We start from the raw sequence: 12,800 nt of genomic DNA, 5'->3' as shown, positions 1-12,800 counted from the left end.
AAAGAAAGTAAAATATAAATGTTAGTGATTGTGAGATTGTACGTGATTCAGATTTTTAAATAATTGAAAGATTTCTTAAGAAGCATTAAGACAATGAGATTCATTGTGTTTAGTAGAAAAAAAAGAAGTCTTCGCACTTTTTAAGCTTTTGCAATAATTCCTACAAAGGGAAAAGGCTCATATGTCATATGAAAGTACAAATGTCATCATGTCATAAATAAAAGTCCTAATTTCATGTGACATATGATAAACGTCTAAATGTCAGCATGTCAGACATATGTTGAAAGTCTAAATGCTAGTATGTCATCAGATGATGTATTTATATGAGAGAAATAAACGACCTCAATTTGTTTTATTTTTATGCTATTTTAATTTCTCACTAAAGACTTTGTCCCACCTAAGGCTTGTAGTCAAGTTCTTTTACTGGACAGTATCAATATATCAGGATGGTTTCGAGATGGTTAGAATTCTTGGCCTACAATATCATTTAATATACCGTAATGAAAGGACATTTCATTAACATATTAACTCCACAATGCGTATGGCTCTGACCAAAGGTTTTTTACTCATTTCGGTTGTGCACATTATAAAAGTAGTGGTGAATTTTGGATGTGCACATTATAAAAGTAGTGGTGAATTTTGGATGTGCACATTATGTAAGTAGTGGTGAATTTTGGATGTGCGCATTATGTAAGTAGTGGTGAATTTTGGATGTGCACATTATAAAAGTAGTGGTGAATTTTGGATGTGCACATTATAAAAGTAGTGGTGAATTTTGGATGTGCACATTATGTAAGTAGTGGTGAATTTTGGATGTGCGCATTATGTAAGTAGTGGTGAATTTTGGATGTGCACATTATAAAAGTAGTGGTGAATTTTGGATGTGCACATTATAAAAGTAGTGGTGAATTTTGGATGTGCACATTATAAAAGTAGTGGTGAATTTTGGATGTGCACATTATGTAAGTAGTGGTGAATTTTGGATGTGCCCATTATAAAAGTAAAGGTAATTGTGCACATTATAAAAGTAGTGGTGAATTTTGGTTGTGCACATCGTCACGGCAGTTCCACGACGTCATTCAGAGATCCGTTGAGTGAAGCCATCCAGAAACAAATTTCTGTTTGACAATTAGAGTAACAAATCTATCTTGACATTTAGAAGTAACAAAATATATATTGACATTTAGAAGTAACAAATCTATCTTGACATTTAGAAGTAACAAAATATATATTGACATTTAGAAGTAACAAATCTATCTTGACATTTAGAAGTAACAAAATCTATCTTTAGTTGAAAAGAGTTGGGTTTGTCTTCTCAGAGTTATCCCCACATACTTAGTGCACCTGACGACTTACTTCCCTTACCTCTGAAACAAATATATTTGGTTTGACAGACGTAGAAGATGAAAATTATGAGTGACTTAATGATTGATCTATATGATTGATTTTACGCTTGATCTATCTGATTGACTTAATGAAGAATCTATTTGATTGACTTCATGATTAATCTGTTTGGTTGACTTTATGACCGATTTATTTGATTGACTTCATGATTGATTGACTTCATGCTTGATCTATCTGATTGACTTCATGACTGATCTATATGATTGACTACATGATTGATCTATTTGATTGACATCATGATTGATCTCTATGATTGATCTATTTGATTGACATCATGATTTATCTCTATGATTGATCATTTTGATTGACTTCACGATTGATCAAAATTATCGATCTATTTGATTGACTTCACGTTTGACCTATTTGATTGACTTCATGATTGATCTTTCTGATTAACACCATAATTAATTTATTTCTGAATTATTTCATAAGTTCTGAGCAGAGTTGTCGCATAACTTCGCTCCAAAATGTTGGGGGCAAACCAAACTAGTCATTCTTCCTGAGCCTGTAAGAGAGTCACATGTTTCCAAACTTAGGTTGCGCTGATTTTTTTTTTGTATCCCAAGAACTTAATCTCCCCGGCGGCGTTCTATCTTAAAATTGAACATCTCTGCAATATGTATTTATTTACTTAGCTAACGTCTTAAAAACGCCACATTTATTTAGTCTGTGTAAAAACCAAAGTCAATGTGGCCTACTTCAGTCGCGAAGCAACTATGAATGCCTGGGCATTAGCTGGGATCGGAACGATGTCGCCCACATATCAGTTCCCCCCACTCCACGCGGCTGATGTATCCAAAGGAAAGGCAAGTGCCGATACAGTTTGGGGTCAGCGGCGTCGCAGGTTCTGCCAGGGTGCAGCACTGGGTGCAGACTGCTGCAGACTGCCTTAGTGTCGCAGGCTCCTAATGGTTGACTTCCGAAGCCTTTCCCATGATTGAGTATAGCTGCAAGGCAGCAAAGGTTTGAGTTCAGAGTTTTGCTTCTCCTAGATGGGCAGCCAGCCATGGCTAACGAGCCCCTCCTGCCCGAAGCTTACTGACTGGTTTAGGCGCCAGTTGCTTGCCTTCGCCCTTTGTCCTATTAGTGAGAAGAGTTCCGCTGGACTCCATATCTGAGCCACACGCGAGAAGACCAGGAGTTTGACTGTTTGTCAGAGGCTATTTGAGACGCATGCCATTAGGAAACATTTTATAGGTTGTGAAGTGCTTACATTCATTACCACTTACGGCAATGAGAACCTTGCGTAACGTAAAAATCAATTCACCATTAATTATTATTGGGTTTTCTATCGATACCATAATTGAAATAAGAAACATCAAAAGTCTCCTTATTGAGCAAAATATGCAAAATAGATGAGCAAAACGACGAACTGTGTACTTCTGTATATGTTTTCAAGACACTAATATCACAGCAGTGGCCGAGCTAGCACGTCATTGAGATACCTTGACTCTAGGGAGTGTCTTATTTTTTTGTCCAGGTAGATATCAGACTTGTTATTGCGTGGCTTTAAAATAAGCATAGACTTACCATGACGTGGAAAGGGTAATTTCCCTTGTGAACAGGTGATATAGGGAGATTCCTACGATCAATAGACCAAAGTATTTGATACTTACACTAATTTGTTTTCATTAATTATTTTCACTTATCAGTTATCACTTATCAGTATACACCATTTGATAGAAGTTAACTTTAGATTAGACGTAATTGTTAATTTGATTTATAAAAGATCATTTGTGCTTGCATTTTATAGAGCGAATTGAAAGGAGATACAAGTATCGGGATTGAAATTGAAAGAATTCGTGAAATAAAAAAAAAATAAGTGACATTGTTTTACAGAACAAATAAAACACGATGTTTGTGAGTCTTGTAGTGGGAGTGTACACTTTCTTCGTCCTAGCTTCAGGTAAGTGTGTGTGTGTGTATTTTAACTGTTTTAAATTTCTTGATCATTTGTCTTTCTAAGTGCAAACATTTGAAACAGTTTAGGGAAGAAGCGTAAGAAAAAATAATTGTTTGCTTTCATTCATTGCAAAATTATCCATCTATGCACACACACACACATCTCTCTCTCCCTCTCTCTCTCTCTCTCTCTAAATAAATAAATAAATACAATTAAGTAATTAATTAATTAAATAAAATAAAATAAGTAAATAATTAATAAAATACATTGAATAAATTAATTGAATATATATATATATATATATATATATATATGAGACTGTGAGGGAAACACGAAGGCCTATGATGTCATAGGTATGGGTTTCAATTCAAATCTAGGTCATTCTAGGTCACGTGTTCATGTTTTTGTTATTTTCCTTGGAATATTTTTGACCCACGACGTCACGCATGACTAACCAGGCCTTGTTATACAACCTGAAATAAAAACACCTTTGACGTAGACATTTCTTTGGAAATGTCTAAATATAGCACTCTGACGTAATAGTTGGTCACGAAATGTATGATGTAAGTCTTCAAGCACCAATACGTTTCCACACGTTTCCAGACATTTCCTGATAGAAACAGAACGAGAATGAAATACTTTGAGTGAAAGGTGTAGCAGCCTCAATCTCCTCCCCCAATATAAAGGTACAACCCATCCCATCAGGGTTCCTTGCTGCCGAGCTGCATTCAAAACGTGAGGTTCCTAGTTCAAATTCTAGCAAAATTAGCATACATTGATTTGAGCTTTTTAAGAGGTCCCACAACCAGTGGTTCACAAACAAGTGGTTCACAAACACTTCGTTCACAGAAAAGGGGTTCTAAGAAAGGTGGTTCTAAGACAAGTGGTTCACAGACAGGTGGCTCACAAACAAGTGGTTCAAAGAAAATGATTCAAGGTCAAGTGGTTCACAGACCAATGATTCACAGAAAGGTGGTTCACAGATACTTGGTTCAGAGACACGTGGTACAAAGACAAGTGGTTTACAGAAAGGTGTATCACAGAAAGGTGTATCACAGAAAGGTGTATCACAGATAGGTGGTTTAGAGACACATGGTACAAAGACAAGTGGTTTACAGAAAGGTGTATCACAGAAAGGTGTATCACAGAAAGGTGTATCACAGAAAGGTGGTTTAGAGACACGTGGTACAAAGACAAGTGGTTTACAGAAAGGTGCATCACAGAAAGGTGTATCACAGAAAGGTGTATCACAGAAAGGTGTATCACAGAAAGGTGTATCACAGAAAGGTGTATCACAGAAAGGTGTATCACAGAAAGGTGGTTCAGAAACAAGTGGTTCAAAGACAAGTGGTTCATGGCCAAGTGGTTCACAGACACGTTTAACGACTATTCGTATTTAGTTAGCCATTTACCGTGTTATCATTTTTCTTCTTGACCATGACCTTGGTGAAGCGAGTGACAGTAGAAGTAGGATAATAGTTCAAGGTTGTGGCAGCTAGAAAGGATCAAACAATCTTGACACTGTCCAGTACGAAACTACTTCGCAAGGGCACGTGAAAACTTTGATTTCAGATGTGGACAGTGCCAAGAGGACCCAGGAGCGGTGGATCACATCTTCTATTATTGCGTGATGCTAAGACAGAACATGACAGACTTTAAAGATGCGAGAGGTCTTGAGGATGATAGCATTGGTGCCAAAGGTGGCCTAGCCCAGAAAGGAGATATTGATATTCTAAGAAACACTAAGAAACACTGCAAGATGGACAGTGTGGCAGGAGATTTAGTACAGAAAATGTACGCGTTGTGGGAAACATGATAGAGTCAAACTTGCCATATAAATTAGACATTTACGCCGAATTACCACTTTTGATTAATTAAATCCAAATCTATTTAATTCAGCCTGGCTTATACTGTTTTGTACAATCTACAATGAAAAGGGGTGTGCTGTAAGATTTAAAATGCTGCATAATAGTATAGATCCAGTCATGTTATAATTACCTCCTCCACGTCTTTATATTATATTAAATTGTCACTATTTTCATTTGTTAGGTCAAGGTCCGCAACTGCCAGATTTATTAGCAATTGAATGCACTGAAAAAGGACCGTACTTTTGCCGCCCTTACGGCCTCTGTTGCAGAGGTGACCAGTTCTGCCTTGAAGGTGAATGTCTGTCGTGTTTCCCCAGTGATGTACCCGAAGAAAAGCTGCTCGATTGGTGCAGAGATTTTGGTCAGTCTGTGGAACAAATGAGACACCGGTCGTGTAGGCTGGCTTGCTTTTTTAAGTTTAATGCATTGGACGTTTTGCAGAGTAAAGGTAGGTTTAATATTTAATTGTACCTTGTCTCTTTTCAAGACTGATTTACATTGCTTTCTGTTCTGTAACTTTTATATATTAATGGCTCATTCTGTTTCGGAAGACTGCGGATACTCCAGATAAGTCACTGGCTTTGGTTTCGTCTTTTAAATAACCTATTAATACATACAGCTTTATCGAATCATTGATACATTGATTCTTATATTATCATTTACATTTCTTTGAAAGGTCATGACCTCATGCGCATCTGTGGATCAGGATTTCACTGCTTTCTTTAATTCACTGGTTATGTTAATACAATGGTTATGTTAACTCACTGGTTATGCTAAAAAAATCATCTAAATCATTGGTTTAATTAATCCATTGGTTTAATTAATTCACTGGTTATGTTAATACAATGGTTTCTTTAATTCACGGGCTATGTTCATCCACTGGTTTCGTTAAATTATTGGTTATGTTAATCCACTGGTTATGTTAATTCACTGGTTTCATTAATTCTTTTAGTCTCTTCTTGGCTAGAAGTGGGAACTCATTTGATGACCGAATGACGTGTTTCTTGTTCTGTGGTAAAGATAGAAAAAAAAATGTTTTTGGATAAAACCAATCAGTCAAAGGGACATAAGATGGCTTTTGAATGTATTCACTTATCTTTCTACTATTTTCAGCTTCACAGGTTGCGATCTCTGTAGGGCAGTTAAATCACCTTAAGTCATCTGCCATCACGTCACTTCCTCTGCCTATGCTTTTTCTTTTCTTTCTCTTTCTGCCACTTTTTTTTTTTTGGATGGGGTGATTGGGTGGTGGTTGCTGAGTGATTAAATCTATTGTCTTCCAAAATGATAGGTCTAGAGTTCAAATACCAGTTAAAACTTGGCTTCTAATGTTCGGGATTTTTCGGATGCCATTCCATCCTCCCAATGTAATTAATAAGGCTTGAGTTCGAGTCCGAAAATTAACGAGGAGTCTTTCCAATTCCAATAGATACCTGGGTAAAGACTGTAGGTCGTTGTGGTAGCTCAATGAAACGCCAGCTAACCGTTGGCCAGATAAACAGAGAAGCTTTACAGCGATCTGCACAGAAATCACAAGATCTGACACTGAACAGATTCTTTAATACATTTTATGTTTCTTGCACGAAATTATTCACAAGTTTTTTGGAATCTTGTGGTGTGTCTTATACTAAGTGAGTTTCAATGTTAAAAAACAGCCAGTGTGGATTTATGATACGGACTTGCTCCTTTGCGTTGCGCTCTCTTTTCTGATGACTAATACCTTGATAGCTTTATGAGTTTTTCAACTCCTCGGCTTGAGCTTCTCTCTCTAACTACCATGATACATAAAAATGTTATTTATAACATTGTTAGAAACAAGTTATAAAATAACGCATATTAATTACGTCGTTCTTTCATTTCGACATTTTGTCCAGGTTGTCGTGATGACGCTAGCAAATGTCCATCTGGTCAGAAATGTCACGATGACCAGTACTGCAATGGTACTGCTTGCGTCTCTTGCTTTCCCTCCAACATGTCAGAGCTCCAACAGATCTCTCTGTGCCGGGAAATACTCCATAGCAATACCTCGTCATTAGAGCACAAGTCGTGTGTGCCAGCGGCCTGCTACGCAAGATTCAGCCCAACACAGCTAGCACACATTCAAGGTATGTCATGTTGTTTCCGGTGGTAGCATTGACACGATTCGTTTCATAATGGCATTCGAAATTCTTAGTTGCTGTGATAATAGGCTTTTTTTTTAATTCTGAAGATTAATGTATTACACAAGATCACAGAAACCCAATTGCGACCTGCATATTTTGTCACATCTAATGCCGACAAAGCCGTTGTCCGCGGAAAAAAAAATGGGGGGGGGGCTGCCTTTTCTTCTTTCGCTTTGATCCTGAGACAATTAAAATCTGTTTTAGCATAAAAATACTTCGCCTAGATTGAATGCATTGATTTTTTTTTTTTTTTGCTAAGTGTAAAAATCATTAGTAAAAAATTATATTTCCTCATAAAGTTTTTATACACAGTAAGTAATATTAAGTTTTAAGGTCATAGACATATTGGTCTTTAGGTAATGGGCCTTTGGGTGATGGGTCTTTTTTGGTAATCGGCATTGACCTTAGGTTAATTAGCCTTTGAATAATTATCATTGGAGTAATAATATGGGGCTTGGTCATTTGGCTTTGGTACATCAGAGATTGGTGCTATCTTTTAGTAATATCCATTTTTTATTTTTGGCTGTTGATAAAAATGATATATTTATGTCTTACGTTTAGAATGTGTGCTTTAGACAAATGATCTATCACAATGCAGTAGGGTCTTGAAAACGAAGCTAGTTGTTTACCAGGCAGTTTTTTTATTTGCCACTTTCTATCCAGTGATTTAATATGCAATGAGTGTATAGATATACAAACTGTTTTGCTTGAATGACGTATACTGTTTTGCTTGAATGACGTATACTGCTTTGTTTGAATGACGCCTACTGTTTTGCTTGAATGACGTATACTGCTTTGTTTGAATGACGCCTACTGTTTTGCTTGAATGACGTATACTGCTTTGTTTGAATGACGCCTACTGTTTTGCTTGAATGACAAAGGCTGCCTTGTTTGAATGACGTATACTGCTTTGTTTAAATGACGTATTCTTGTTTTTTTAAATGACTTAGGCTATACTGCTTTGTTTGAATGACGTATTCTTGTTTTTTAAATGACTTAGGCTATACTGCTTTGTTTGAAATAGTTAGCTAGTTCAAATAAAATTAACCTTGTTATTTTGTCGTAATCATTTAAATTGTATTTCAATACTTACTTGATGGTACTTCAGTATTGGTTTAATCAGACATTTTGTTTCCTCACCTGTAGATAAATTGGACCATTGGATGGTCGCCTTCTTTGTGGTGTGTACAACTTTTGCTCTCTACGTGCTGTTTGACGCTAACTACTCCAAGTTAAAAAGTCTCAAGCAGAAGTATTGCAACTCAGCCAGCCAGAAAAATAACAAACAGAGCGATAGAACATACGGTAAGAATTTTGACTTTTGAAAAGACGAGTGCATCTGTTCATTTAATGACATGATAATCAAATCAATGGCACTTAGACATGACAAATGTGTCATTTAATCATTATATATTGTCTCTTTACAAAACTCAACATCCTAATGTAAGTTTTAAATGTAAATTTGAAGTCAAACTCTGGTAATTTTTTAATGTTCTCTTTATCGTTTACTTTGTGTACTCTGAGAATGTTTAATGTGTAATGCACAATTGTAACGCTACGTTCTACAAGAATAAGATTGAATATCATCATAATTATGTGAAAAAAAAAAACGAACTAATATTCATTCTCTGGCACTGCCAGGGTCGAGCTTGGTTAGAGAGAAACAAATGTCATTGTAGTCTCCCTTTAACAGTGCTCAATGAGAAATTTTCTGGTGATGTGCCAGGTCTGCAGCTGTACCGCCCTCTGACAGGCGACGAGAATATTGTTATTATTATTATTTATTATTATTATTTATTATTATTATTAAGTGTTTCCTATTCTCTGGTATTACCAGGGACGAGATTCAAAATGTTTCTTCTTCAGTTTCAGCTCCAAGTCTGGAAAGTCTCCCACTCAACAAGACATTAGAACACAGCTTAAGCAGGGAAGACAAAAATATTGATCAATTAGAAAGACAGCCCATTTCCGGCATTGCCACCTGACACCAAAAGTCTTAGACAAAAATTGCACTATTTTGAAGTAAACATTTAGAAAAATGTCTCATTCAGTAATTATCTCTGAACTACACTTCCACATTAAAAGTGGGGCTACCATTTTGTGGGCAATAAGCCTAATGTTGGGCATCGCATTTTGTAGAGGCATTCGAGAGATTTTTACGAAAACAATTTAAAACATTCCAACCATAGACTTATATATACTACTCTAGACTGAACACTACAAAAAATGTGAAAATTTTGTAGAAAGTTGGATCAAGGCGTTGTTTTGTAGAGTAGTTAAAAGAAGTAAAGTTGTTGTTTTTTTTAACCCTAACCTATGTAACATATAATTTAATTTTTAGATCTAGATCTAGTAATTAAACATCAAAAATAAGAGTACTCTCGTCTTATAATTAGGAATTAGCAATTTTTAGATACAAAGTCTAGAAAGATCTAGGTAATTAATCTATTTAAATATACATAAGATGATTTAAATCAACATGAATTATTTCCATCTAGGATTTTTGAAACATTATCTCAATGGAAACAAACTGGAAATGGCTTTGTTTCATATATTTGCGTGAATATCCGAGAAATGATTTTGCATTATTTCTAAACTTTGAAAACTAAAGATCATTACTTTTCTATGAAAAAAGAGTTTACGTACATAAAAATCTATATATATAGATATGTCTGTGAATCGATCAATCGCGGATAAGAATTTATTTCCGGTTTCCAGTCTAGTATAATATATAAGTCTATGCTTCCAACGTTTTTGTATCAATGATTTCATTAATTTTGCGAAACAATGATTGTTATTCTGTTGTAATTTAATACACTGTGATTGAAAAAAAAAACACTGCTCAAGTAAAACAAAAACAAAAAAACTAGCTACGTATTGAAAATACTGACAGTTTTGCAATGAAAAATACATTCAATGTATTGACTCCGGTAATTCCTAACGATAGATTAACATGTCACTAAAATCACCAAAATTGGACAAGGAAACAATTGGATTCCAAACTTCTTAATTGCATGGGGAAAATAATTCATCAGTTCAGGAAACTAAGGGTCGAATGAGTCTGGATTAAGTGAGCCTGTGTTGCTTGAACATGGATTGAATGAATCTGGATTAAATTAACCTGGATTAGTTGTACATGGGTTAGTTGAACATAGCTGTGTTGAACATGTGTTGGTAGTTGAACACGAGGCTAAAGGGCTAGATTAAATTAACCTGGATTGGTTGAACAGGGTTGTTTAAGAATGAGTCGGTTGAAAATGGATTGGTTGAACATTGATGGGTTAAACATGAATTGGTTGAAAATGGGTTGAATGAGCCTAAAGCTATTTTATCAATGACATTCCATTTTCGCTGATTTGTATTTATTTATTTATGTAAGAACACCTTTTATGTATTTAAAAAAAAAAGTTACTTTGTGTTGAATGTAAATGTGTACATAGAGATTAAGTGCTCAATGTTGAGTTCTGTCTTATGATTACATTTAAAGTAGTGCATTGGGCTGTAGTGAAGTGCTTAGCTAAGAAAGTGTACTTAAAGTTCTATGACAGTGTATATGTAAAACGTACAATTAAATTGATTTCTATGAGTTTTGTCTGCGTTGCTTAGCACTTTATGTGTTACAGAGGACAACAAAAATTTATTTTATCTTATCTTATCTTTTAAATTTCGGTATTACTCTGAAATTTATACACTCTTTCATTAACTGAATGGAGGCGCCTCTGAGTTCACCCAGAGTGAGATCATCGAAAAGAAAATGTTTAAAGGTCTTTTGGATAAAGCAACAAATGATCTAGGTCAGGTCGAGCTGAGTAATATAAGGTCGAGTTAAGTGATCTAGGTCAGGTCGAGCTGAGTGATCAAGTTCAGGTCGAGATTAGTGAGCTAGGTCAGGTCGAGATGAGTGATCTAGGTCAGGTCGAGCTGAGTGATCAAGTTCAGGTCGAGATGAGTGAGCTAGGTCAGGTCGAGATGAGTGATCTAGGTCAGGTCGAGCTGAGTGATCAAGTTCAGGTCGAGATTAGTGAGCTAGGTCAGGTCGAGATGAGTGAGCTAGGTCAGGTCGAGATGAGTGATCTAGGTCAGGTCGAGCTGAGTGATCTTGGTCAGGTCGAGATGAGTGATCTTGGTCAGGTCGAGATGAGTGATCAAGTTCAGGTCGAGATTAGTGAGCTAGGTCAGGTCGAGTTAAGTGATCTAGGTCAGGTCGAGCTGAGTGATCTTGGTCAGGTCGAGATGAGTGATCTAGGTCAGGTCGAGATGAGTGATCAAGTTCAGGTCGAGATTAGTGAGCTAGGTCAGGTCGAGTTAAGTGATCTAGGTCAGGTCGAGCTGAGTGATCAAGTTCAGGTCGAGATTAGTGAGCTAGGTCAGGTCGAGCTGAGTGATCAAGTTCAGGTCGAGATTAGTGAGCTAGGTCAGGTCGAGATGAGTGATCTAGGTCAGGTCGAGATGAGTGAGCTAGGTCAGGTCGAGATGAGTGATCTTGGTCAGGTCGAGCTGAGTGATCTTGGTCAGGTCGAGATGAGTGATCTTGGTCAGGTCGAGATGAGTGATCAAGTTCAGGTCGAGATGAGTGATCAAGTTCAGGTCGAGATTAGTGAGCTAGGTCAGGTCGAGATGAGTGATCTAGGTCAGGTCGAGCTGAGTGATCAAGTTCAGGTCGAGATTAGTGAGCTAGGTCAGGTCGAGCTGAGTGATCAAGTTCAGGTCGAGATTAGTGAGCTAGGTCAGGTCGAGCTGAGTGATCAAGTTCAGGTCGAGATTAGTGAGCTAGGTCAGGTCGAGATGAGTGATCTAGGTCAGGTCGAGATGAGTGAGCTAGGTCAGGTCGAGATGAGTGATCTAGGTCAGGTCGAGCTGAGTGATCTTGGTCAGGTCGAGCTGAGTGATCTTGGTCAGGTCGAGATGAGTGATCTTGGTCAGGTCGAGATGAGTGATCAAGTTCAGGTCGAGATTAGTGAGCTAGGTCAGGTCGAGATGAGTGATCTAGGTCAGGTCGAGCTGAGTGATCAAGTTCAGGTCGAGATTAGTGAGCTAGGTCAGGTCGAGATGAGTGATCTAGGTCAGGTCGAGCTGAGTGATCAAGTTCAGGTCGAGATTAGTGAGCTAGGTCAGGTCGAGATGAGTGATCTAGGTCAGGTCGAGATGAGTGAGCTAGGTCAGGTCGAGATGAGTGATCTAGGTCAGGTCGAGCTGAGTGATCTTGGTCAGGTCGAGCTGAGTGATCTTGGTCAGGTCGAGATGAGTGATCTTGGTCAGGTCGAGATAAGTGATCTAGGTCAGGTCGAGATGAGTGATCAAGTTCAGGTCGAGATTAGTGAGCTAGGTCAGGTCGAGATTAGTGAGCTAGGTCAGGTCGAGATGAGTGATCTAGGTCAGGTCGAGCTGAGTGATCAAGTTCAGGTCGAGATTAGTGAGCTAGGTCAGGTCGAGATGAGTGATCTAGGTCAGGTCGAGATGAGT

At 37.3% G+C, this 12,800-nt stretch overlaps 1 protein-coding gene across 2 annotated transcripts; it reads left to right on the top strand.

Annotated features, from left to right (window-relative positions):
* Positions 1 to 2,984: 2,984 nt before the first annotated feature.
* Positions 2,985 to 9,990, top strand: LOC106069303 (uncharacterized). 2 transcript variants are annotated; one of them, XM_056008720.1, is made up of 5 exons: positions 2,985 to 3,310; positions 5,357 to 5,623; positions 7,050 to 7,280; positions 8,484 to 8,642; positions 9,210 to 9,990. In XM_056008720.1, the coding sequence occupies exons 1-5, from the start codon at positions 3,259 to 3,261 to the stop codon at positions 9,320 to 9,322; spliced, it is 822 nt and encodes a 273-aa protein (XP_055864695.1). In that variant the 5' UTR covers positions 2,985 to 3,258; the 3' UTR covers positions 9,323 to 9,990. The 2 variants fall into 2 exon arrangements, with proteins under 2 accessions (XP_055864695.1, XP_013084381.2); XM_013228927.2 differs by having other exon boundaries at positions 2,990 to 3,310; positions 9,204 to 9,990.
* Positions 9,991 to 12,800: the final 2,810 nt, after the last annotated feature.

The sequence above is a fragment of the Biomphalaria glabrata genome, chromosome 13, assembly GCF_947242115.1.
Source record: "Biomphalaria glabrata chromosome 13, xgBioGlab47.1, whole genome shotgun sequence".
Lineage (NCBI taxonomy): Eukaryota > Metazoa > Mollusca > Gastropoda > Planorbidae > Biomphalaria > Biomphalaria glabrata.
Note: the sequence above shows the minus strand (reverse complement) of the source record. Positions and strands in the feature narration are given on the sequence as shown.